The sequence below is a fragment of the Xiphophorus hellerii genome, chromosome 3 (genome assembly GCF_003331165.1).
Source record: "Xiphophorus hellerii strain 12219 chromosome 3, Xiphophorus_hellerii-4.1, whole genome shotgun sequence".
Taxonomy (NCBI): domain Eukaryota; kingdom Metazoa; phylum Chordata; class Actinopteri; order Cyprinodontiformes; family Poeciliidae; genus Xiphophorus; species Xiphophorus hellerii.
The window spans coordinates 33450172-33477719 of NC_045674.1; the positions used below are offsets into that span (position 1 = coordinate 33450172).

Consider the following 27548-nt stretch of genomic DNA (forward strand, 5'->3'; position numbering starts at 1 on the left):
ATGCAAGAAGCAGGCAGGTCTGGTTGTCTATGAGAGATGGTATATAAATGTTGTGTATTGACCGTCACATGCCAGCAAAGTTTTTGCCTGAATACACATTCAGCAAAACAAGAACAGTCAAGCAATAGTTCCAGGAACAGAGGAGAGATATTGTCTGTATACTTTAAATTCTATCACATCAGCCATGTTTACTGAGTGTCCATGTGATCATTAAACAGCTCATGGAACAAGAACAAAAGCCACAAAAATGTATCCCGAATTATTAAACGAACTGAATTAGCTTCTTCCACAGAATTCCTATGGGATTCAGCTGGACTGCTCCAAAACATTAATGTTATTTCTTTCAGAAGAAACATGGTAGCTAAATTAAAACATTTTTGTAAACCTACATTTGCCAGTGGTATGAATTATTTTTGGGTTTTCATGACTTTTAATACAAGTCTGCTCATTTTATAACAAGTCAACAGCCAATTAAATCTTACATTTTTTTGCAAAAGAACCACAGTAACCTTTTATTTGACAGGTTGTGAATAAGACCGTCATGAAACCGTCATAAACATGACATAACACTTGTCATGAACATGAGTAAGTCTTCATGAATATTTATGACTGTTGTCATAAAGTGTCATTCTGTAAATCATGACACTTTTAATACAAAGTTGACATTATTCCAAATGTCTTTGTTATGACAACTTGACATTAACCCAGAAATCTTGATCTGACATAAATTTGTTATTAAAGTATTACTGATTAAACTTTAGCTTTAATAACATAAAGCGTCAAGTAAAGTGTTACCAGAACCACTTACCTCTTCACACCTTTACTGTGCGCATCACATACAGTAATGGAAACACACGTATTGCAAGATACCAGAGCTAAAGATGTGTTTAGTGGTGACTAACCTTGTTGTCTTGAGTGACCAGGATGCTGCTCCCTCCAGGTTTGAGTGGCACTTCCTCCATGGCTCCAAACACATCTGTCTCCACAGAAAAGGTCAGCTCCAGACCCAGGTCACTGATGTCATTATCCAAGATCCACTGCAGGTTTTTAGCATACTCTGGATCGATAGATGACACATCCTGATAATTCACTGGAATACCTGGCAACCAAAAGAAAATACATGATCAGGATTAGCAAGAGAAATATTTTGCTTTGAAAACAGTATTTGATATTTGTTGTCATAGTAAAAAAGTTAAAACAAGGGAAGTGTGCAGTTATTTATATCAAGTATTAATATGTCAGTAGGAAGGAAATCTCAACCAGTCTCACCAGCATCAAAAAAGTGATGCTACTGGATGCTGATTATCCTGATGCTCCAAAGACTTTAGAGCTGACTGATAAGTTGATAGTTAACCTACAATCAAGTCGTTCAGATGACCTGAACGTCCAAAACATCCCTCACACACAGCTCTGGAACACACCTACAGATTTTGCTTGACTGTGACACTGAGATGTTTCAGATCAGCAAAAACAGTTTAATACCAGACAAACATAACCTGAGTAAATATTAAACACAGTCTTCAAATGATGATGTATTGGAAAAAAACTATCAAAACTGAGCTGAACATGAAAGACAAAGCAACCCCTTGAGCTCTAAGTCAAACTGATGGACTGACTTTCTCTTTCAGGATTTTGTGCAATGGAGCAAGATTAATGTTTCCACTAATTACAACAAAGCAGCCCCAGCCATCACACTGTCACTACCGTGTCTGACTTACCACACTTAGCATGTGAATGTGTGTGTGAATGGGTGAATGACTGAATGTGGCGTAAAGCATGTTGGGGTTCTCTGGACTTGATAAAGCTTTATAGATTTTGAATTCTTAATAAATCAAATTCTCATTTAAAAGACAGAATTTTCTACTTAATCAAGTTATCTTTGTATATTTAAATTTGTTAGATGATCTGAAACATTTAAAAAATAATAATAATAATAAAAGTAAATGAAAAGTATTCTACAATGGTAATATGAAGTTTTTCCCAATATAGTTCATTTGGATGTTTTTTTTCTTTTTTTTGCCTTCTTCCATCTTGCCTTTTCTGTATGTGTTTGTACCTCACAGGATGGAAGGTCAGCCTGTCCTTCAAGGGAAGTTGGCAGCTGACTTATCAACCTGTTTTGGTTTTGCTAACTATACAGAAAAAGTTGATAAATGAGGAAAACAGTTGAGTTGATCAGCTTGAACAAAAGATTCCCAAGAAAACAAATTTCAATCCCTTTTTTACTTTCAACTGACTGAACAGGAATAGACTTTTACAAAACTGATGCAACTGGGTGCTAATTTAAACACATATGGTTACAAATAACCATATGTTATTTACAAATACAAATATCATGAACCTTTGACTAACATCTAGATATCTTTGTGTTTTCTACCCAGTATGTGTTTGTAGAAGGAGCGGGTGAAGTAGATGTTGACCAGTTGCCGGTGGTAGAGAGCCAGACCCAAAATCTGACCCGCAAACTGGAAGTAGTTCAGATGGTCTGGATTCACAGAGGAGTTGCTGTTGGGCTGGAAGGTTGTACCTATGCAGAAGGAAAGCACACCGCACTCCAGTTCAGCTCTTGCCATTTGACGTTATCACTGTAGGTAATTTGCTGTATACCATCAGCTGACTGGGTGAACAGAGCGTAGTCAGGGTTGATGATTTCATTAGACAGGATATCAAACCATTCCCGAACCACACCCTGGCCCTGAAACACACACACCCAACACAACTCACCACGCTGATCAGAGTGCAGCAGACAATGGACTCTTTTTATTCCTCCAAAAGGTGCTGACAAACGGACAAAGTGTCAGAGCCAACTATCTACCATCCAGATTTTCTTCCAGCTATTACCCAAACCGGTCTGTCTAAAGGACAGATATGTTTGTTAACACTCTCCTGTTTTAGTGAAACTGAATGTAGGAAGGCTCTAAAAAAAACTTTATAATGTGACATATTTTAACATTTGAGGAGCCTTTTCTCACTCTGCTCCCCGACTCTGGAGCTCTCTACTTACTGACTCTATTTTTACTTTCAAATCCCAAATCAATACACATCTGCTCCAGCCGGCCTTCATTTGTAGTTTTTTGTTTCATTTTGTTTATCCTTCTTCATCTGGTTTTTATTTTTAGTTTACTCTTGTATTGTTTTTTTCTTGTAATTTGGTGTCTTGAAAGTGGCTGACAAATAAAATGCATTAATTAATCAGCTAATTAATTAAACAGTTACTGTTCAATGGCAGCAAACAATTGTTATGGTTCATCACTTCCTATTTTTTTAAAAACTAGATGGTTATGGATAAAATGCTGAACTTGAGGCAGTGAAGAGACAAGTTATACTATTTAATTTTTTTGTAAAGTTTTATGTCTATTAATGTAATGTAAATGTAGAAACTCACCATGCCTTCCTCACCATGAAAGCGGACAGCTATACCCTGTTTGAGCTTCTCATTAGTGGACTTGGAAACCATCTCACAGCTGCTCCTGAATATGGAGTCTGAGTGTGAAGCACAACAGCAGCACAGCATTAACAAGTTTCACCAGACATAAACATTGGAACCTGAAGAAGCGCATACTGCTCCTGAGAAGATTGATTTGGAAGTTTTCATGTCTGGCTCACTGTGATTTCACTGGGTTTTAAATCCAAAGCACCTTATTCTGTGTTCCCAGTCCTTCTACTGGCCAAAAACATCTACCATGGACAATTATAATGATTTCTGTATATTTAGGTTTACATTCTTTGAAAAAAAATGTAAGTAACAGAAACATTTGGTGCATCTAAGCAATGATGTAACGTAATTAGACTTTACTGACGTCGGACAACTTTTTTCAGTAACGAGTAATTCAATGCGTTGCTATTTCAAATCCAGTAGTCAGACTACAGTTACTTATCGAAATCACTTTGCGCTACTGTGCGTTACTATTTTCCTTTGTAATTTTATTTTATTTCTTCTAAGCGTCTTGGTGAGTGATTGTCGTTTCTATGCGACAGTATCAGCAGCGACAGAAACAAACAGTGGAGGGAAGAGGGAGATGCACATTTTGTTCCTGGAAAAACAGGAAGTATTTTGAGTTTCGCTCGCCCAGTCCAATTATTATAAGCAGTTTTGGGCTCGTTTTTTTCTAAAGTCGCTTGCAGATTTAATGAGTCATGGGTTGAGCTTTATGGGCTTGGAAATAAACAGACATAAACCCCAGAATTTGTCTGACATCCAGTTAGTCTTACTCAGACTCTCCCTGTCCATCATTTCCCGGATGATCTGTCCCACTGTGTCTTTGTTAATGTCATGTTAATATATTACCTCTGAATTACCTCAAGCTTCGAGTTGCACTCCACAAAACTGCAAACATCAAGACTAATATGGACAATGCAATAAACGTGAAAACAACCACGAATGAACGTGTCCATAAAGTTTCGCAACTAACGCCTTATAATCATTGACATTAAGATAAGTGTCACAAATCTGTGCGGCGGGACATCTGAGATGTGGAGCGGCAGTAGGAGCGCTGTGCGCTGAATTCTGACAGAAACACAGGGCCGTAACGCAGAACCTGGACACTGGGGCGGAGGGTGTTTAAAATCCTATTCCAGACAATAGAAACACACAAAAACGCACAGATTACTAAAGTTTTTTTTGTACTGTTGTAACCATTAAACAATCTCCCCTTCAGTTCAACCTTATAAGTGGATACACAATGTTGATGTTAACATTATAAAATAACTTCCAATTAAGCATTGGCAAAGATCAATGTAGTTTTCACAGGTGGCGAAGCGTTGTTGTTAGCAGCTGCTGAAAGTAACTCCAAAAGTTACTTTTAATGTAACTTAGTTACTTTCCAAATCAAGTAATCAGTAATCTAACTAAGCTACTTTTTCAATGACCTGCCCATTCAGGCTCTCTACAGTTCTGGCTTGCACCACTTACCGTATTTTCCGCACTATAAGGCGCACCTAAAAACCTTCAATTTTCTCAAAAGCCGAGAGTGCGCCTTATAATCCGGTGGGCCTTATATATGGACCAATATTGAGCCACAACAGGTCTCCCAACAACGGTAAGCAGCTGCCGACTTCATTTTCCCCCCTAGAAGAAGAAGCGCGCGGTGCACGCTGCGTTTTGTGTAAAGACCCCAAAATGGTTCCTATTAAGAGACACGCTTACGACGCAGAGTTTAAGCTCAAGGTGATCAGTGACGCAGTAGAACACGGGAATAGAGCAGCAGCGAGAGAATTTAACATGAACGAATCAATGGTTATAGCGGAAGTGGATATATATTGTGATTGCACTAACGTTTGATTTACCGTAACAGTATCAGACTGTTTTTTACGTGTTTATTGAATCGAGCAAAAGTTCCCCTCCACTATATGTTATACCTTGCTGTTGTTAAAAGATAAACTGTCACGAAAATACCACGTCACTTACTTTACCTCGGGGAAAATAATCAAACAGCTGTTTATTCATTTTGGGAATGAACAGAGTTTTCACAACGCTGGTTTGTAATCTATTAATAGTTTGATTGACCTATCTGACTATTTTGTTGACATTCCCTTTAGCGCAGTTCCATCTAATGGATGCATAACATAACCCCAGCCTCTACTGTAGTGTCTATTCTATGCGCCTTATATATAAAAAAAGTTTTAAAATAGGCCATTCATTGAAGGTGCGCCTTATAATGTGGTGCGCCTTATAGTGCGGAAAATACGGTACTTAAAGTTTAGATTTGCTAGTGCCCAGAATAACTTAAACTTTCCATTTTGCAACAGCAATATTAAAAACATAAGAGAAAAACTGTGTGAGGATTGTGGGTACCTCTGTGGATGAGAAGGATGTCGCTCTCATTAATAGGACGATGGACCATGTCTGAGTCTGGCTGGCCAGCCAGCAGATGCTCATAGAACCACTCACAGCGATCCTTAAAAGGCTAGAGGGGACAACAAAGACTTCACTCAACAAAACTGCACAGCATTTCCCAGACTAATTACCACTTCGCTGTGCTGTCAACTTTCAGGCTGTGGATATTTCAGTCACAACTGGTGGCTTGGAAGGGCTTTGGAGCTGAAACACTCATCAGTAATACAGAGACGAGGATTGAGTCTATTTGCATAATATATGCCTTTGTTCCCTAAGCGACGGAGGTAGACTGAAGGATGAGCATGAAAAAAAGACAAAGGCTTTTCCCTCAGGGCTGCAGGGCACACTAAAAAACGAATCAGAAGATGAAATCAAATTCACCAGGTTAAAGTCTGTAATTAAAACAAGAGCCTACTCCCAAGTGAGCTATAATCCATGGGTAACGAGGCGCAAATGCTGCAGCTCAAATATAAGTACTAAAAAATAAGTGAACAGTGCACAACTCAGAGCAGCACTTAAAATTTATGATACCATTTAAATTAAACTTAAGAGAATTGTTATTGTCATAGAGATAATGCTGTTAAATGATGCTGAAGTGAAAACAAAGGACTTTCAAAGTCACTTTCTATAAAGTCTCTAAGGAAACAAAGACAGAACTGTCACATAAAGAATAAGTTAAGTCAATCTGATGCCCGAGCTCAGAGACAAAAGCAGAGCTAAAGGAGTGCACAGCTTTCACACTAAAAGTTGGCGTAGGGACACATTTTGAAAAGTGCAGTGCACAAAAAACAATCAGATGTTTAAAATCATGAGCAGGCATGTAGATGCTCACCTTTCCTTTGTACAACCCAATCTTGTGGACGCCTGTCTCCACCCAGAAATGCATATTTAAATTAGTATAAATAACCAGAAGGCTGCTACCACTTGTCCCAATTATCATTCCAACGGCCCCTGCTTTCCAACTACTATTGAAACTAATAACACGTTTTATTTAAAAGGTGCCCTTCAGGGATCACAAGGTCATTTCATAAAAAATTTAAGCAAAAAAACTCAAGAAAAAAATATTTAAAATGGAAAACTAAAAGGATTTGTTGATCAAAGTGAAAATTGCCCCTTCTCCACCGGCTCTACTTCAGCAGCCCGGCTCGGCTCGACCCGGCCCGGCTCAGCTCTATTTCAGAGAGACCGCGTTTCCACCTGCCCGACTCGGCTCTGTAGCAGGGTGCCGCCTCCTGGCGGTGGGGGGGTATAGCGCCCCGCCTCCGGGCGCCATGTGCTGTGCTTCGTTACTATGCGACCTAAAGCTAGTTGTTGTTTTTCTGAGACAAAAGAAGAAGAAAGACCTGAGCTACTTTTTTAGAGCCTGATTGTGATTTTTCTGAGACTTCAAGAAAATGCGCAGTGGGAGGAATGCTGCCATGTGGTGAGGAGGACAGCTGATGACAGCCACGCCCACATCCAGACAACAACCACCCAAGTATCAAAGCCGTGTGCTCCTGTCACATTAGTAATTGCTTATTTCAATCATATAACTTTTACACTAATATTCAGGCAACTATTGGGACCCCCACGGAGCCACTGCTGCTCCACGTCAAACTGCTTCTTCTTACCAAGGCATGGGCCACCTTATGTCAACATATGTCGGGATGTTAAGTTTGAAAACAGCTTTCCTTCAAACTATTCACACAATTCTTCTGAATTTTTTTTTATAAAGGTGTACTAGAAAAAGAGTGACAGGGTTATAGGGTATAAGAGATTCCAAGATGGGTATTAGGAAGTCATTGTGCAGAAAGTAAAGGAAGAAAATTTGTCTTTCTTTATAAGTCAATGATTTATTTGAAAGTACAGTTGGGAAGCTAAGAGTAGCATGTCTGTTACAGCACCAGGATCCAGGCTAGCCACCCAAGTAAGTGGTCTGTGTCAGGATATGTGTTTTTATCTGTGTTTATTTTGAGTTTCTGTGTCCCTGAGTCTCTGTGCCGTCCTGTCTCCCCTTGATCATTCCCAGGTGTGTCTCGTTTCTGTGATTACCCTCTGTGTATTTAATGCCACCTGTGTGTCTGAGTCCTTGTCGGGTCCTAGTCGTTTGTGCGTGCTGTCTCTGTCTTCATGTCCATTCGTATAGCTAGTGCTACCTGTGTTGAGCCCTGGTCTCCGCTCTGCAGTGCTGCCTGGTTTTGGACTTTATGTTGGCTTTTTCTTCATTAAATCATCATTATTCATCTAACCTGGTTCCATCGCGTCTGCCTCACCACTCATCCACACCGCCCCTCATGACAGTCTGACTAATTAATCAAATAATATCATCTTATTTTTTCCAGGGTAACTATATAAAAATTTGTTTGATTAACTATATAAGGATTAGTTTGACACAAAGGAATAAGCTGCAAATTAAGTACTTTTATTTTAACAGGTTACAGACACCCAGCTTTTTTACCACTGTGTACTTCTGTTTAAAAACAATAAATCTTCTAAAATGACAAAAACAATCAGGCAACTTCATATACACATTTATACACAATAACTATATCTCTTGCTATAACCCCTTATAGTCCATACATACATACTGTAGTCTTGTACATCTGTAAATAAATATTTATATCTCGTAGAGCACTTCTGGATAGATGCAAACTACATCTCGTTGCTTGTACTTGTGACAGTGCAATGACAATAAAGTTGAATTCTATTCTATTCTATTCTATATTTGATCTCAATATTTGTGAAAAAGAAAAACAATCCTTAGTTTTTTGTGATTTTTTTGCTTACATAAACTGGTTTGTAAAGTCCATAAACTAAGTACCCTGATGTTAAACAGACTGTCACACACTCACCTGTGCCTTCACACTTTATGTGTGCTATCTAAATAAATTCAAATAAATCTGCAGATGATCATCACTGTAACCATAAAAACTAATGTAATATTCTCATAGTAGCAGCAGAAGCAATTGTTGCTGCTTGGTTTTACATACAATTTGTGATGAGATCATAAAATTACATTTGTTTTCATATTTATGTTCATATTGTGATAGTTTTAAGGTAATACCATGAGAATCTCATACTGTGCCATGCCTATTGTCACCATTCCAAAACAGAAGGAATATTTAACCAGCCAAAAATATAAAGGTATGTACAAGTAAGTCAACAAATTTGAGAGCACAAATCTTTTTTCATACCTGGTTCTTAATAATGTGCATAAAACGTGACATCAACTCTGGACACTCAAGCAGAAAATGGAAATGGTTAAAGATGATCTTTGGATTCCTGGAAAGAGAAGGCATCCACAGGGACACAGAGAGAACAAAGAGACAGCAGTGGAAACAAATTAGGAGCAAAATAAGCAGTGTGATCGATATTTCATCTCTAATGTGAGAGGAGCCTGATGTATAGCCAGGGGCATATCGACTCACCTGGTTACAAAACATTTCAGCACCTCGTCATGCTTGCAGACAAACTCTATAAAGCGCGGGGAGGTCATTCTGAACAAGCAAATAGAAGAAGAAGAAGAAGAAGAAGAAGAAAATGTCTCAAGTAAAAACTGAACATGATGTTGGATCACGACAGAGGACATGTTGCTAAGGACACAGCACAGGGGAGCACACAGTTCTGGATTAAATGAACATCACATGAAATATAATAATAATAATGGGAACATTTGCCAAGTATTTTAGTACAACAATGTTTGTATCAAAGCCAGGATAATTATGGTGGTTAACTTATTTAATACTATTGAGAATAACTAATTCTGTAGTTTTCTTCTACCTCTTGTAGCTAGTTGCAAAGTTAAAGCTAAAGGAAGTGACATGTTAGGAAACACCCTCAAAGCTAAGAATTGAGGGTGTTTCAGGGAACGCCCTCTTTAGGGCGTAGCTTAGATAGAGGCCAACAAGCAGAACTGCATACTGTTGCTTCATGCCATTTTGTTCTGCTAGCTCTTCAGGACAGCATGAACTATGGACCAGCTGTACTTTGGTATTAATAGATGGAATTCATGAATTCAACTCACTGACTCTTATTCTACCTCATACATTAAGAACTTAGCCTGGAGAATGGATCAATATTCCCTTTCATGGCTCTTTATCATTTAACTGAATTTATTGCCATTTATAAATGGAATAAGTTCCTATTTATTCCAAACAATATCACTTTGCCGATTGGTTTTCAGATTCAAACAATGGGATTTTCTAAGATAAGGGTGGTGCAAAGACAGGAAGAAGTGGGCGATTCTGCTCTGTCAGGTGAACCAGGATGCTGAGCACTAACCCCTGTGGCATCTGACACGAGCAGCTCATGTAGAAGGCCTGAATAACGGCACTGAGCCGGTTGGCTGTCATGGAGATCACATCCTCCCCGTCAACATACGCTTCTCCCTCCAGCAAGGAGAGCGTGGTCCTGGAGGGGTCTGACTCCCGCTGCTTGAGCAGGAGGGACGCTATCTCACTGCTGGAAGAAGACAAAGATGGATTCTTTGTGGATCTTTCCAGCTCTGTAGAGATGAGCATCAGCCACTCATCAAGAGAATGCCATAGCAGCTCCAACGGCTGCAGAGACACAGACAGAGAGAGGGATGGAAGATCAAAAGCTACTTCATCCACTCAGGCAATAAAAGACAGAGGCTTCTTGGAACATTTGCTTCACATTATAAAAAACACATAGTTCATGAGTTAAACATAATATACAGAAAACTGGATCACTGCATGGCACAGAGTTTAGAGTGGGGCCCTGTACATGGAGGCCACAGATCTCGACGCAGCCGACCCGATAAAAACAGCCACCAGACCAGCCTTACACTGTATTGATTGATTTTCACACATTGATGTTTGGAAGATTTTTTTAGCTGTCGGTGCATCCTTTACTACAAACGTTCAAGAGTTCTCTAAAGGAATGTTGTTACTGCATTTTAAGCACAAAAAAAATGTTTATTGTATTTAAATGAGGAATTGATTTGTTTGTTTATTGGAACTTCTTAAGCATTTCTAATGTTGTATTAAAAAAGCTTCAGTGATTTAACAAAATAGTTGCAGAATGTTCCAAATTTTTCAATCAGAATAATTGATTGTTAGAATAATCAATAGATTAATCAATTACTAAAACAATAGCTAGTTGCAGTCTTAGCTCAATCATTCAAATTCAATTCAAAAATAATTATTGATCCCAAAGGGAAATTAAATGTTGTTATAACTCACATTAATTAAAAGTCTTAAACGAGTTATTGTAGACAGTGATGGGTGTCAGCATGAAAGATTTCCTGTAGCAGTCTGAATTACAGTGAATCTGAAGAAGCCTCTGACTGAAGATGTTCTGTTTTCTCAAGATAATCTAATGAAGAGCAGGGTGGTGCAAAAATCAAGACAGTCCATAATTTTCTTGATTTTATGAAGACTCTTTGTTTGCCTCATCATGTCCAGAGGTTCCAGAGTCGTCCCCAGAGCAGAACCAGAACAGAACCAGAGCAGAACCAGAGCAGAACCAGAACAGAACCAGCCTTGTTCATCAGGTTGTTGAGCCTTTTTATGTCCCTGGTTCTGATGCTGCTGCCCCAACAGATGACAGATGAAGAGATGATCCTCTCAACAACAGACTGATAGAAGATCTGCAGCATCTTGCTGCAAACCTTGAAGGATCTTAGCTCCAGTCCAGTCTGTTTTCCAGATGAACACTGAGGTATTTATATTCCTCAACCACCTTATTCCCCCATTCACACACATTCAGACACTGATGGTGGTGAGCTACGCTGTAGCCCCAGCTGCCATGGGGCAGTCTGACAGAAACAAGGCTGCCACATCAAGACACCAGGCCCTCTGATCACCACCACCAGGAGAGGGACTGAGCGAGAATTGAACCGGCATGCATTGTGTAAAGTGCCTCAAGGTGAGGTGCAAATGGAAATGAATTGTCAGTGTGTCAAACTGATCATTCTATATTAGATCTGTACCTCATACTAACCTTAAAGACCTGGCTCCGAGGCGTCTTGTTCCCATTGTAGCCCATATCGTTGCCATTGTTGGGAGAAGAAGGGCCGAGGCGGAACACGTGGCAGAAAATACGAACTATTCTCAGAAGACTTTTCATCTGAGCTTCATAACTACTGGACAGACTGACAGAAGGACAAAACACAGTTGTTTCAAATCAACATGTAGAACCATAAAATACATGAAAAATACATGAAATACATGAAAACATTCAGCCTTAGAGCAAGGTACATGGTGAGGGTACATGTATGTGTGTTCTGTTTTGTCATTGTGTTGTTGTTTTTGTGTTATTGTTTTGTGCAGCACTTTGGTGCAGTCTTGTCTGCTGTAAGGTGCTATATAAATAAATTTGACATTGACATTGACATGTACTTTCACCATGACTTTATTTACATCTTTGTTATGGTCTCCACAGAGACAGACCAGCATAAATCTTCAGGTTTGATCTTCAGCATAAAACCTTTTACATCTTAAGCTATGCCACAAACCAACACAAAGTGGTACAAAGAAACCACTTTGATATCTTTCATAATTAAAATTCTGAAAAGTTTGGCGTGCATATATGTTCAGCCCTCCTTAGTTAATATGTTGTAGAACCACAGTTGGCATTTGAAAAGCATTAGTCAATATCAAAACTAAAACAGACTAAAAACTTTAGCTGTGGATCTCTGCAGCTCCTCCAGAGTTACCATGGGCATTCCAGCTGCTTCACTGATTAATGTTCTTTTCTCCTGGCCTAGATGTTTACATGCAGCGCCATCTTGGTAGGCTTGTAGTAGGGCATGCTGCCATACTTTTCATAATTATTCGTAAAACCAAGCATAATTTTCCGTCAACGTGTTGGTCTGTCACTTAAAATTCCAATAAAATACATCGAAGTATGAGATTGTAGAATGAAAAATGTGAAAAGGTTCCAGGGGTGTGAATACCTTTATAAGCCACAGTGCATGCAATATATCAGAAACAAACCAAAAGGTTTAATCAAATGCTGCAAATCTGTAACTTCACCTGAGAAGTTTGTGTCCATTAGTGGTCGCCACTTCTGCAAGACTGGTCAAAACCTTCTGATAGTGACTGTCACTCTGCTGAGACACATGCTCCAGAACCTGCCTGAGCTACAAAACAATGCAAAAATATTACTTATAGTTCATACTCTGTTCGCGACTACTTTATGTTAATAAAGGAAAGTTTCTGTGTCTTGGTCTTCCTTAAACCTCAACTGGCTTTTATTTGACCACGACAGCAAGGCTGTGTGTGTTAAGGCAAAAAAAAAATGGTCAAAAGGAGAATTGATAGACTTAAAAAAAAGCTTTCTACAAAGATACATCAAATGTTAAGCTATTACTTCAACATTTAGCAGAAATAGAAATAGTCATTCTTCTTGTTTTAGTTAGAAGCTCTTTGGTTACAAAAAAACTCTTTTGTGTGTCAAACTAAGTTAGATTTTCATATTTTATCATCAGAAATTGGAACAAATTGACTTTTTTTTTCTTTTGTGATAAAAGTACTTTAAACAACTATGAAGAATTTTCATTAGGTGCAAAGTGGAACTGAAGGTGATTCTGATTAACAAACACAATAAACAAATCTTTAAGTCCAGCACTTTGGAAGCATTTTATAGAGAATGAAGTTCCAGTTATGTACATAAAAGGTTATTACCATATTCTCTTTAACATCCTCATTCTGTGTCATCTGGATTAGCATCTGGAACAATCTAGCATGGTGCTGGATGAGAATCTCACAGGTCTCCCCATATCCACCCTAAAAATAACACAGCTGGGTCAAAAACAGCAGCAAATGAAATGAACAGGTAAAACATGTTCTGCTACAGTAAATGGAGCTGAACTAGCCACCTGCACACAGAGATCCAATGGAGTGATTCCATTTTTGTCAGCAAGGTATTTGGCACCACGAGAGAGCAGGATCTGCGCAGTGTCCCTCTGTCCATGGCTGAGGAACAACACAACACAAGCTTTATCCCACTGTAATAAGAAAAGCTGGCTCAATCTAGGCTCAACATTTTGCATTGTCAAAGATGTTTTGGAGTAGAAACAGAAAAGTGTGGAGGAAAACGGGGAGAGACTTTCAGCAAAGCGCGTCCTGCACCAGCTGTGGCTGTGATTTACACACCAAACCAGGAGATGCTGCTGCTCCCTTTGCCTCCCCCTCCCACATTTCTGGGTCTAGAAGTTAAGCTATTACTTAACTTCTAGAGAAGAGGCAGCTGAAGAGACTGAACCTGAACAAGGCTGCAGGTCCAGACGGTGTCAGCCCCAGAGTCCTAAAGGCCTGAAGCTGCAGAGCAGCTCTGTGGGATTCTGCAGGATCTCTTCAACTTTAGCCTGACCCAAGACAAGGTCCCACTATTATGGAAGATGTTCTTCCTGGTTCCGGTACCAAAGAAAACTCACTCATCAGTCACCAATGACTATAAACCTGTTGCCCTGACAACCAACATCATGAAGGCAAAGAAGAAACTCCTGCTGGCCCGTCTGACTAAGCAGACAAAGACATATCAAGACCCCCTGCAGGTTGCTTATCGCCGTGGATCTGGAGTTGATGATGCCATCATACACAACAAACCCACTGTTACCTGGTCAAAGCAGGCAGCACTGAGGATCATGTTCTTTGATTTCTCCACAGCATTTAACACAATTCAGTCTGATCTTCTCTGTGAGAAACTCCAGAAGACACAGGCGGAGTTCTGAACAATCACCTGGATCTATGACTGAGTCTGGCTAACCCTAACCCTGAAGGACTGTGTGTCTAACCAGGTGGTCAGCTTCTTGAGGAAGCTAAGATCCTTCAAGGTTTGCAGCAAGATGCTGCAGATCTTCTATCAGTCTGTTGTTGAGATCGTCATCTCTTCATCTGTTGGGGCAGCAGCATCAGAACCAGGGACATAAAAAGGCTCAGCAACCTGATTAAGAAGGCTGGTTCTGTTCTGGTTCTGTTCTGGGGACGACTGTGGAACCTCTGGAGAAGATGAGATAATCAAAGAGTCTTCATAAAATCAAGAAAATTATGAACATCCCTGACCATTATCTTCTTGTCTTGGGTAAACAGAGCATCTTCAGTCAGAGACTTCTTCAGAGTCACTGTAATACAGACTGCTACAGGAGATCTTCCTGCCGACAGCCATGACAATCTTCAATAACTCTTTGAAGAATCTGAATTAATCTGATTTACAACACATTTTGATTTCACACTAAATCAGGTCAGTCCTGAGGACCCGTGTGTCATGTGGTTTTTCGTTACCTGCAAGCAAAGTACAGAGGTGTGGCTCCAGAGACATTTGGTCGGTTGATGTCAGCTCCACTGTCCAGAAGACACAACACCGTCTGTGAACATACAGCTCCTTTTCATGTCACATTATCAGGACATTGAAAGAAGAGGCCCTGAAACTGATTACTCATCAGTTTTTAGAACTTAAACTTAGAACTTTTATGCCATCCTGCATCTTTCCCATGCAGCTCTGCTCCAGTTGTTCAGCTGTGAAGAGGAAATGATAACAAGCCATCCACCTGGTTGAGACACTGTGCTGCTCTGAAGAATCCAGGTGGAGGGGGCTCACAAGGAAAGACCTTAAAAAGATAAGTGTTGCTGCCAATCAATCTGATAAGAGTTAGATGGTCATTCCCCAAACTACATGAAAACTGATCACTAAACAGTGATAAATATTGCACTATAAAATTTGAGGCTGCTTTACGGTCTCTGGTATTTGTAAAGTTTTGACCTGACATTTCTTTTTAATCCGAGAAGAAAAATCAGAAATATTAAAAAGGTTCTAAATATTTTTCTAACCCTCCTGCTGTTACAAATTATGATTTATGTTAGAAGCAGAGGTGACCACTCCCAATTTTTGCAGAAATACCTCATCATTACTTCTGCACTGTACTGTAGACTGTTTTCAGCCTGACCTGAGTTTCTAACATGCCTGTCATCTGATTGTAGTCACTAGCCCCTTTCTTTACCAGATACCCAGAGAGTAGACATTCTCTGGGTATCTCTATTATTGTCCCTATTTCACCTATTTATAAGACATTTCTTAATTGGCTTACTGTTTTGTGTCCATTCTGACACGCTACATGTAACGCAGTTTGTCCCATGGCATCCTCCACATCCACATTAGACACATGCTGGACCAGATCATGCAGAAGCTCTGTTCTGCCATTAACTGCCAACCAGTGGATCTGCAGCAGAGGATCACATCAACACTTTCATTCTAACAAGCAGAAAATACAGCAGCAATTTGTTTGGAAAAGGCAATTTTATGCTAACAGAGTCAAACATCATTAACTGTAAACTACTCACAGCAGTCAGGCCCTCATTGTTGCAGATATTGACATCAGCATTATATTCCAATAATTTGCCCATGCACTTCTTCTGTCTGAGGAAATAGTGGAGGAGATGGTTGGTTACACTTCAGTCTTAATGCACATATAATGACTCGGGCCTGAGAGTCTAAACATGGTCCGTTCTCCTGAGCAACATGTCTAACACAAACCTATAAAGCAGAGCTGTCAGAAAAAACACAATAATCTTTGTTCTCCTCTAAGGGAAATTGCTTCAACAATTTAAATTCTGAACATAATTAAATTCAGAATTTAACTGATTAAATTAAATGTAATTACATTTAATAGAAGGAAAAAAGGATGGCAGTGGTTAGCCATGTTTTACCCATTCCTAGCAGCTAGGTGCAGAGGGGTGCAGCCAGAGATGTCCTGATAGTTTGGATTGGCTCCTCTCTTCAGCAGCAGAACCAGACACTCCACTGACCCACAGCTGCACAAGAACACAAAAGTTTGTTACTAAACTGACAAGACAACTGTTTAAAAAAGAAGAGTCAAAATTCTCATGTGATATGACCGTACCAGGAACCAAAGCTAAAATCACAACAGAGTGCAGCTGGGAGCCGCCTATAGAGATGATGTCTTTAAACTTCAGCTTCAGCTGCATAGGAGCAGCTCACATGTGGCTGAAGGTCCGCCTCAGCAAGTACCAACAACACCCAAAATGTTTCTGAGACTTATAAATAGAGATTTCAGAGTTCAGACGTTTTATTCCAGAAGATGGATCCAAAACTGTGTTGAAATAAATAGCTTCTCTTTGTCATTGTCGCCATTCTGAAAACACACCTGCTACTTTTTACCTGACAGTTTTGTTATTGACGTCATTTATTAGCATTAAGATCATTGGTAAAGTCATCTGCTTCATAAATGATAATCATAAAAAAACAAGTAAATAATAGGCGAGAAGAGGTGAAATTGGTCCTTGTTTTTTGGAGAAGTTAATGGAAAATTAAAGAATAATGACAGTTATATTAAGATCATCTAAACCAGGGGTGTCAAACTCAAATACACAGTGGGCCAAAATTTTAAATTGAACAAAGCCGCGGGCCAAGGTTGAACATTTTATAAATAAATATTGAACAAGCAAGGCTTATATAACTTAAAAGTGCAGGCGTGCAAAATTGAGTTGCTAAAAATAATAATAAAACATATAAATGGCATATTAAAATTTAAATAAAAATTTAATGCCTCCTTTCTGAGGTAAATGTCAAAATTTGCTTCGTACACAGGCTAATAAATTTGAAAATAAAATAACATAACAACTATGAATAAATCATTAAATAAACTATGAATAAACCATTCAGGCCTTGGAGTAACAAGGAAAGGTGCATAGAAAACTTATTTATTGCTCATTTTGCGACACACTGATCTACTCTGATGCGGCCAAGCCAGATACCTGGCATCTTTTCTTGGATGCCAGTTCATCAATGTCGGGGCTCAGGGTTTGAGCTGAGGAAACCTTCATTATCGAACAAAGATGTTCGTCAGTCAGACGTCTCCTGTGAGACGTTTTCGTCATCTTCACTGAGGAGAAAAGTTGCTCACATACATATGTAAACAGATATTCTGTCTCCCAGCTGTCCAGAAAAGTTCTATTTTCTGTCTTTCTTTTCGCCATTTTTTGGTAGGGTAACACAGTGACAGCTGTAGTTTGAGGTCGCAGTGTGGTTTGGGTGAGAGGCACGGGGATTCGGGGTGCGCCGGGGCTTTCAACCCAAAAAGTGCCCAAGAAGACGGATCACCACCTTCCTAATACATCCATGTCCGCTACCATAAGTGCTACTGACACAGAGGAGGAAGCGTGTCTGCCTCTGTCCTGATTGACGCGCCAAAAAACAGCAGAGCATTATGGGATTTGTAGTATAAGTGGTGAATGGGGCGTCACAGCGTTGCCACCGTATAATACCGGCGGGCCAGCTCTAATATTAATTTGAAATTGCCTCGCGGGCCAAATATAATTACACTGCGGGCCAAATTTGGCCCGCGGGCCAGAGTTTGACACCTATGATCTAAACAAACTCTTCTCTGCAAAAGTAATCCAGCCATAAGTATTGAAGAACTGGATGATTAAGAATATGCAATGATTTTCATGCATCTGTAATTATTTTTTTAGGACTTCGAAGTTTGAAAATATCTGTTTTATCAGACTTATGGGAATAATGAACTTAAAAAACTATGTCAAATTAACTCTGAAGTAGAAACAAAGCTTACATGTTGGACTGTGTCTGAGATGGGAAAATGTTTTCAAACCCAATAAGTTATCAGCTCTCTGGGCAGGAGAACAGCCACAAAGGGTATTGCAGTAAAAACTGATAAATTACCAAACATCAATGGATGAAGGTTAACAAGAGGGACAAAAGCAACTGCTGCAAAGGGCCATATATGGGGCAGAATCAATATGGGAAGGATATTGTTGGGTCCTCCAAACAGACAACAACCCAAGATCAAAAATATTTGATGTGGATTTGGCCCTAATGTTTTTTGACATTCATGCCACATTTGTTTGTATGTCCTTTTATGGATAGAAGTGAAACTTACAAGTCAACAGAGGGAAAAAATAACTTTTTTCTCAGTGTTCACACTGTTTAAACTATTGACTATCTTACTTTTTTTTTTAAAAGTAACCTTGTTCCTAGTAAATGGCTTATCAAGTCAGAGGACTCCAAAAAAAGCTTTACACTACAATCAGTAGACGGAGAATCAAACCGGCAACACATCACACTAGAGAGAGGAGCAGAAACATCGCCATACAGCATCTTACTTGGCAGCAATGTGTAGCAAGCTTCTCTTTACTCGTCCAAAGGCGTAGTTCACATCAAACTTGGAGTTGAGGAGCAATTCTGACACAGACCTTTCAGAAAACGAAGCAAAAGTAATAAGACAGAAAAAATACATTTTCTATGGAACAAAAAGCTATAAAATCATAACTTTACTACATTGGTGAATCATGTTTCAACTCATGCATTCTAAAGAAATTTTACAGGAGCACATAGATGGGACTCTCACCTGTGCTGGTCAGCCATGACCATAGGCACGAGTGTGTAGACTGCTGTCTCATTGTCTGCAGAGACAAATGAGGGGAACAAAGACAACATTAAACATTTAAATAGAGAAAAATCTCATTTAAGTAAGCTAATGCCAGACAAGTGGCATGTTTAGTATCTGTGCTAAGAATATTGCAATAGGGCAAAGATTCAATAAGTTCAATTAAGACATGTTACGAACATTATGCTTTAAATTTAAGACCAACATGAATTATGAAACATAACTTACTTTGTTTAATAGTTTTGGTTTGAGTTACTTGATAGGACAAACAAGCTAGGACCTCCTGGTGGAACAGTTGGTAGCACTGCTGCCGAGCAGCACCAGGGTCTTAAGTGCTGGTTCAAGTCCGGCCAGTGTCTTTCTGCATGGAGTTTACAGTTTTTACCCTTGACTAAGCGGATTTTCTCTGGGTACTCAAGCTTCCTCCCACAGTCCAAAAAACATGACTGCTAGCTTACCTGGTCTCTCTAAAGTTGGTATGAGTGTGTGTTCTCTGGACGTGGCGACCTGTCACCTTACTTTAACACAATCTTACAGTATAGAGGAAGCTTCTAATTAACAGTTACTGATGACGATAGGTTTGAGAAAACTATTAAAATTGAAGTTTTCAAGCAAAGCCATCTTAAAAATACCTTTGACCATGCTGAAGTACCAGATAGCAGATAATGTAACCAGAACATTTGGATTACCTTACACAAATTCTTTTCAACACTTAAAGTTTCTGAGTCAAGTGGTTTGTAGTTCTGTCAAAGTTTTATAAATACCTGAATTCCTCAACCAAAGCTCCAAATTAAGTAACAAATAAATGCCACCAGCATAATTCTCCAAAAGAAAGAAAATGTTGATAGAAGATTTAATAAAAGATACCTTCATGTATTCAGTACCTGGTATTAAAAAAATGAGTGTATAAATTGCTTAGGCCGAAAATTGAAATAATTACATTTAAAAGTTTCCAGAAACACTGATGGACACCTTGGCTGCCACTTCTTGTCTGTTAAGTACAGGAAACTCAGGTATCATTGTTTATTAAACTTGGATAACTGAGTTTTGAAATGATTGACACAATGACACAATCCTGTGAGATGTGATTAATTCTTGTGTTATTATGTACTATGGCTTTCAAAAATGTTATACCCCTTGGACGTTTTTATATTTTGTCACTTTACAACCACATATATAAATAGAATTCATTGGAATTTAGTGTGAAAGACCAACACAAAGTGACACCGCAGAGCGTCCTTTGCGGTGAGTGGGTAATGTGGAGGCGTATTTTCAATTTTACCAGGCCAAAGTCCCACTACATTTATCAGGCACTTTGCTCATATAAATTGCACATTTACAGAATGGAGATGCTTTCTATTCATAAAAGCACATTCACAAAGCTGGCATGACTCGACTGAGGGATATATTATAACTCTTTGTAAAATTCAAATTATATGAGTTGCAACATCATTTAATTTCCCTTTGGGATCATTAAAATATTTTTGACCATAAACCATAATCAACATGTTCCAGCAGATCAATATGATCTCTGAACGTTCTCTCTGAATCCTTTCCATTGGCAAATTACTCCAGCAGTGCCAAAGCGCTTCAGAATTACACCTCTTCATAGCTGCGTATATACGTGTGATTGTCTACACCTCTTCCACGTTAAGTCATCCATCCTGACCTTTTTGGAGTTAAACTGTTTTTCACATCCTTTTATTTTTATTTTATTTATTTTGTGTGAGTGTTAGTTTATTGCTTGAGGATAAATGTGGTTCAGTTTCATTGTTTAAGTTTAACAATAGAAGACTAATGTTATTCTCCAATGTGTTTGGATAACTGGACAATGTCAGAATGTGTGTATCGTCTCATACTTTCCTACATTTTCTCCTGCAGCATGCAGTTGAGTGGTCCTTTACAAAACTAGAAATGATAAGAGGGGTGTAAAAAAAACCTAACTTTCAATTTCCAGTAAAATATTTCCCATATTTGACTGTTAATCCCTCTTTGACTGTCTTTCCACAGGCTGTCTCATACTTCATCATCTATCAAGATATTTAACTCCAGTTCCCATTACTCTTTTATACACCATGTACTCTGGGTAATACTAAGTGCCTGAGATTTGTTATGATTTATTCTCTGCATATGTATATAAACATAAACATAAGTACTAGAATATGTAGATGTCTGTGAATGTTTAATAAAATGCAGTACATCATCTGCAAACGGAGTCATTTTGTGGACTATTCCTTCTCTATCTGCTATTCCTGGAATCTGTAAACTTTGCCAAATAGCCTCCAATAATGGTTCGATCCAAAGAGCTAAGCGAAGAGGTGACCTTCAATCTCCTTGTCTTACTCCTCTTCAAACTTCAAAAAAGTCACAGCAGTTACTTTTTTATTTTTGACCTACTGTTTTCATAAAGAAAATTGAACCTTTTAACAAAGTTCCCAGCAAAGTCCATTTCAATGAGAGTGTGTTCTAAGAACCTCCAGTCTACTCTGTTGAACACCTTTTCAGCGTCTAAACCAGCGGTTCCCAAAGATTTTCTTCTGGAATTACAATAAAATCCCCTCAAAAAAGAAAAAAAAATCAACTGGACACACACATCGTTCAAACAGACATAAACCTATAAAGATATTTTGTTTTCAAACTCCACTGAAGTTTATTTCACACTTCAGGTTGCAACAAAACACACTACAAACCATCTTTACAGTGAAACACTTTTGTGTAATTGTTTTTTTTGGTTTGTTTTTCATCCATACCGTTTCCCGCCCCCCCTCTCCCTGCAATGGCACTGCGCCCCCCAAACTTTGGGAACCACTGGTCTAAACTAAGGAGCATCGATGGTTCTTCTCTTGCCATTCAACTTTAAAGTTCTCCTCACATCATTTAAGTATTGATGTATTGTTTGATATGTTGGTTCTGTGTGGAAGACTGAACTACAATTTCCCTGAGGATAAATTCCAAAGGGATGAATAAAGTTGTTATCTATCTATCTATCTATTTTATACATTATATTTATAAATCCCATCTGATCCGGCTTAATTAACTGTTTTATATAATTCTGCACTCTGGTCGCTAAAATTGAAGTTTCTATCTCATAGTGAACATACAGAAGGCTTATGGTCAACAACGAGAACTTTTTATTGAGTCCTTTGCATCTCTAAACAATACTTTAATAATAGCTTCTGACCAATCATCAGGCAGATTTCCCAAAGCTAATACATAATTTTAAAGTTTACATAATATAGCTAAGAAATCATTTATTAATGTTTTATAGTATTTTCCTGAAAATCCATCTGTTCCTGATGACTTATTTTCTAATTTTCTTATAGTTTCTCTAAATTTACTTTCTTTAATAGGTTTGGTTAAACTCATTTTGTTCATATATCCAGTTTAAGATTTGTAAAGGATTCTCCTAGATTTTCTACTCTTGATAATTGTTCCTGTCTGTAATATTCAGCAAAATTAATTGATATTGCTTTGGGGCTTGTTTGATTGTGCATTTTTTATTGAAAAGCTAACAATGTGCTGGCTTTGTGTTAGAAAAATTATCTAAGTTCATTTACTTGTGAGTTTATTTGAAAGGTTATGTTTTCATATTATTATTTTGTGTGATGTTTACTTGACTCCTTTTCTTCTGTGAAACACTATTAACCATTTTTAGGAGGTTTGCCTGGAGGCTAGAGACGGTTGCACATTCCTGTGGTATCAGCTTTCTGTGGGGCTGATTGGTTGCGGTCAGCCCCATGCCCTTGTAAGGGCATGTCCACAGAAGGTTCCAGAACACCCTGTAGAAAAAGGTCATTGGTCAAATTCTTTGTGTGACTATGTGAAAAAGCCCAACCTCCTTCCTTGTATTTTCTAATAAAGCAAAATGCGGAGAAAGATCGGGCAGAGTTGATCCCAGACAGTGTTTGACGGCGGCTTTCCGTGTCTCGGGTCCACTCTCCTGTTTTGCAGAAAAGTAAATTGTGTCTCTGGTTGATTCTTTGCAGGTTAGGAATTAAAATAAACCTATCACTTTGTTTCCCACTTCATAATACACTGCTCAAAAAAATAAAGGGAACACTTAAACAACACAATATAACTCCAAGTAAATCAAACTTCTGTGAAATCAAACTGTCCACTTAGGAAGCAACACTGATTGACAATCAATTTCACCTGCTGTTGTGCAAATGGAATAAACAGGTGGAAATTATTGGCAATTAGCAAGACACACTCAATAAAGGAGTGGTTCTGCAGTTGGGACCACAGACCACTTCTCAGTACCTTTGCTGTCTGGCTGATGTTTTGGTCAGTTTTGAATGTTGGTGGTGCTTTCACACTCGTGGTAGCATGAGACGGACTCCACAACCCACACAAGTGGCTCAGGTAGTGCAGCTCATCCAGGATGGCACATCAATGCGAGCTGTGGCAAGAAGGTTTGCTGTGTCTGTCAGCGTAGTGTCCAGAGGCTGGAGGCGCTACCAGGAGACAGGCCAGTACACCAGGAGACGTGGAGGAGGCCGTAGGAGGGCAACAACCCAGCAGCAGGACCGCTACCTCTGCCTTTGTGCAAGAAGGAACAGGAGGAGCACTGCCAGAGCCCTGCAAAATGACCTCCAGCAGGCCACAAATGTGCATGTGTCTGCACAAACGGTTAGAAACCGACTCCATGAGGATGGTATGAGGGCCCGACGTCCACAGATGGGGGTTGTGCTCACAGCCCAACACCGTGCAGGACGCTTGGCATTTGCCAGAGAACACCAGGATTGGCAAATTCGCCACTGGCGCCTTGTGCTCTTCACAGATGAAAGCAGGTTCACACTGAGCACATGTGACAGACGTGACAGAGTCTGGAGACGCCGTGGAGAGCGGTCTGCTGCCTGCAACATCCTTCAGCATGACCGGTTTGGCAGTGGGTCAGTAATGGTGTGGGGTGGCATTTCTTTGGAGGGCCGCACAGCCCTCCATGTGCTCACCAGAGGTAGCCTGACTGCCATTAGGTACCGAGATGAGATCCTCAGACCCCTTGTGACCATATGCTGGTGCGGTTGGCCCTGGGTTCCTCCTAATGCAGGACAATGCTAGACCTCATGTGGCTGGAGTGTGTCAGCAGTTCCTGCAAGATGAAGGCATTGAAGCTATGGACTGGCCAGCCCGTTCCCCAGACCTGAATCCGATTGAGCACATCTGGGACATCATGTCTCGCTCCATCCACCAACGTCACGTTGCACCACAGACTGTCCAGGAGTTGGCGGATGCTTTAGTCCAGGTCTGGGAGGAGATCCCTCAGGAGACCATCCGCCACCTCATCAGGAGCATGCCCAGGCGCTGTAGGGAGGTCATACAGGCACATGGAGGCCACACACAATACTGAGCCTCATTTTGACTTGTTTTAAGGACATTACATTAAAGTTGGATCAGCGTGTAGTGTTATTTCACTTTAATTTTATGTGTGGCTCCAAATCCAGGCCTCCATTGGTTAATAAATTTGATTTCCATTGATGATTTTTGTGTGATTTTGTTGTCAGCACATTCAACTTTGTACAGAACAAAGTATTCAATGAGAATATTTCTTTCATTCAGATCTAGGATGTGTTATTTGAGTGTTCCCTTTATTTTTTTGAGCAGTGTATTTTCTGTGTATGATTTCAGAGTATCCTCTGCTTTTTATGTTACTAACTCATCCAGCTTTGTTCTGGTGTCCTTTAGTTGAAGACTTTCTTGCCTTCCATGTTGTAAACGGTTCTTTTTAATGGTTATTTTTCATTTCCTATTCAAATTCCAGCTGCTATGTTCTTCTTTCTAACTGCTACTTCATGTAGTACTCCAAGTTAACTGTCAAAATTATAAAGGAGGATGAGACATCTGTCCAACCTCCTTCAGCTTGGCAGGGACTCGTCTTCCAGTCAGCAGCATTTTTACACAGCTCAAAGGGACAAAAAATAATGAGTCCATCTTATGAGTACAAACCATGAAAACAAAAGCACTTTTGCACTGTTTCAACAGCTAATCGCTAAAGCATGGTAACTTATAAGTCAGCACAGGAACCCATTCAGGGATCTGAATCATAAACAGACATTTGTATGTAACTAGGCCCCACCATGCTGTTAGAATGAACAGAACATGTTACCTTCTGGAAGTTCCACGGTTCTGGCCCGGCGGAGGGAGCGGGTCAGACGGCTGAGCTGTACATTAAGCTGCTCCATCGCCCGTTCCATCATAGGTGAACTGGCGATGCGTTTGAGCCTAGTTCGCCGTACCTATTGGCTGCTAATAGAGTTGTGTTGTTCATGAATCACGTCCATTGACGCCGACAGAAGATAAACCGTTTTTCTAACAGACAAGCTGATTTACTGAGCGTTTAAATGGTTCATTCTGCCCGTAAACCTGCGTTGTTCCCCTGATTCTCATGCTTCCTGTTGTGATGACGTATGAGTGACGCAATCTTAAAGTCAGAGAGCTAAAAGGTCGGCTCGAGGCTAACTGGTCATTAAAGGGGCAGTTTTATGTATTTTCAAGGCACAATCAAGAAAATGTGTCAGGATTGTGTGTTGTTTGAGTTCATTTTGCGTTTTGTTATTATTTGTGCTCTTTAGTTCTTTCAATTATTAGATAAGATAAGATTTATTTGTCATTGTCATCAACAGATTACAAAGAGATTGAGATTTGCTCGACTCGAGTTAAGATGCAGGTTATGTGTATATACATAATATACAAAGATAAAGAAATAAATAGTACAAAATGAGAATAAATAGACATCAGAAGATGGTTGCAGCGCCTGGAGGTGTCGCAACAGAATTTACATTTTTAACAAAGTGGTGTCAAGAGCAGAAGTTCTTATGCCTTTGAATTTAGTGCCATGATTGCCATCGGGTAAAAACTGGTTTTTAGGCGATTTGTCCTGGTTTTTATTGCTCTGTATCTCTTGCCTGATGGCAGCAGCTGGAAGAGACCATGGCCAGGGTGTGAAGAGTCATTTAAAATGTCCAAAACTTTCTTGTGGAGCCTGGAAGTGTAAATCTGTTCCATAGTGGGGAGGGGGCAGCCTATGGTTCTCTCTGCTGCCCTAACAACCCTCTGGAGTGCCTTCTTGTCCGCGGATGTGCTACTGCCGTACCAGACACACAGACTGTACGTGAGCACACTCTCTATGGAGCAGTGATAGAAGGCCTGCAGCAGGTCTGAGGGGAGACGGTTCTTCTTGAGTATTCTCAGAAAGTACAGTCTCTGCTGTGCCTTCTTCAGCAGCTCCTTGGTGTTGGTGCTCCAGGTTAGCTTGTCCTCCAACTCCATGCCCAGAAACCTGAACACTGGGACCCTCTCCTCACAGGTCCCACTGATGGTGAGAGGCTGGATGTCCGTTTTGTTCTACATTGTTTCTAATTTTACTTCTGTTCCTTTCTTCTTAGTTATTCTACTTATGTTAATTTCTTGTGTCTAGTTCTTTTCTTAGTTACTCTAGTTTTCACTTTGTTTCTTATGTCAAGTTATTTTTTGACTAGGATTCATTTCCTAGTCCCTCACCCCGTGTCACTTCCTCTTTCTCTCTCTCCTCAGGCTGCCTTCTGCTCTCTCCCCACACCTGCAACCCATGACCTCATCAGCCCAGGTCTTTTGTTCAGCATTCAAACTCCCAGTATTTACGCACGTCATTCTCAGCCTCTTCTCACTGCTTGCTACCATTATACCCTGTAACAGCCCTGTCTAATCCTGTGTACTGTGGATCTCCTTGTTGGCTTTTTTGTTTCTACCCTCTGTGATTTTTGTTCATAATGTTTTATATTAAACATTTATCATGAACTCCCCGCTTCTGCTGCTCCTGCATTTGAGTCCTACATTAAAACCACACCTTATTAATTGTTATAAAAATGCTCTATCCATCAAACATGACTCCAATGAAATTTGACTTGGAAAATTAGTGTCTTTTATATGGGTCTTTGTCTTTTTAAGAACATCCTTTGCTTTCCAACTCTCGCATTCAGTATGTCATCACAACAATGTCCTTCCAGTAAACCTTTAACATTGTTCTTAGGAAGTAGTGAGCTTGTATGTAGCTATGAGAATGGATATAAATGATGTAAATTTAAAAATTTGTAATAATGGAATGGAATAATGGAAGCAGCAGATAATTCTATAAAGAAAGCAGGGTGTAAACATGATAAGAAAATGGCACCATGGTGGACAAATGAATGTAAAGAAGCAATAAAGTTAAGAAATAAAGCATTTAAAGTACTAAAACGTAATCCAATTTATAAGAATTTAACTGATTATAAAAGAAAGCAAGCAATGGTAAGGAGAACTGTTAAGAATGCAAAAAGAGAATATTGGAGAAATGTTTGTAGCACAATAGGGAAAGAAACAAAAATGGAA

At 39.5% G+C, this 27548-nt stretch overlaps 1 protein-coding gene across 1 annotated transcript in view; it reads right to left on the bottom strand.

The window, feature by feature from the left end:
- hace1 (HECT domain and ankyrin repeat containing E3 ubiquitin protein ligase 1) overlaps window positions 1-25602 on the bottom strand; it is a 38503-nt gene extending 12901 nt beyond the window's left edge. Inside the window, exons 1-19 of the mRNA XM_032558859.1 lie at window positions 25309-25602; window positions 19164-19218; window positions 18919-19008; window positions 16486-16590; window positions 16120-16195; window positions 15867-15998; window positions 15064-15146; window positions 13659-13755; window positions 13465-13566; window positions 12814-12920; window positions 11780-11930; window positions 10097-10374; window positions 9244-9312; window positions 9010-9097; window positions 5795-5906; window positions 3386-3483; window positions 2608-2695; window positions 2378-2527; window positions 903-1099 (exon numbers count right to left, since the gene is read on the bottom strand). Of these exons, the coding sequence (XP_032414750.1) occupies window positions 903-1099; window positions 2378-2527; window positions 2608-2695; window positions 3386-3483; window positions 5795-5906; window positions 9010-9097; window positions 9244-9312; window positions 10097-10374; window positions 11780-11930; window positions 12814-12920; window positions 13465-13566; window positions 13659-13755; window positions 15064-15146; window positions 15867-15998; window positions 16120-16195; window positions 16486-16590; window positions 18919-19008; window positions 19164-19218; window positions 25309-25399 (2169 nt within the window). The 5' untranslated portion in view covers window positions 25400-25602. The remainder of the gene's footprint in view (window positions 1-902; window positions 1100-2377; window positions 2528-2607; window positions 2696-3385; window positions 3484-5794; window positions 5907-9009; window positions 9098-9243; window positions 9313-10096; window positions 10375-11779; window positions 11931-12813; window positions 12921-13464; window positions 13567-13658; window positions 13756-15063; window positions 15147-15866; window positions 15999-16119; window positions 16196-16485; window positions 16591-18918; window positions 19009-19163; window positions 19219-25308) is intronic.
- Window positions 25603-27548: the final 1946 nt, after the last annotated feature.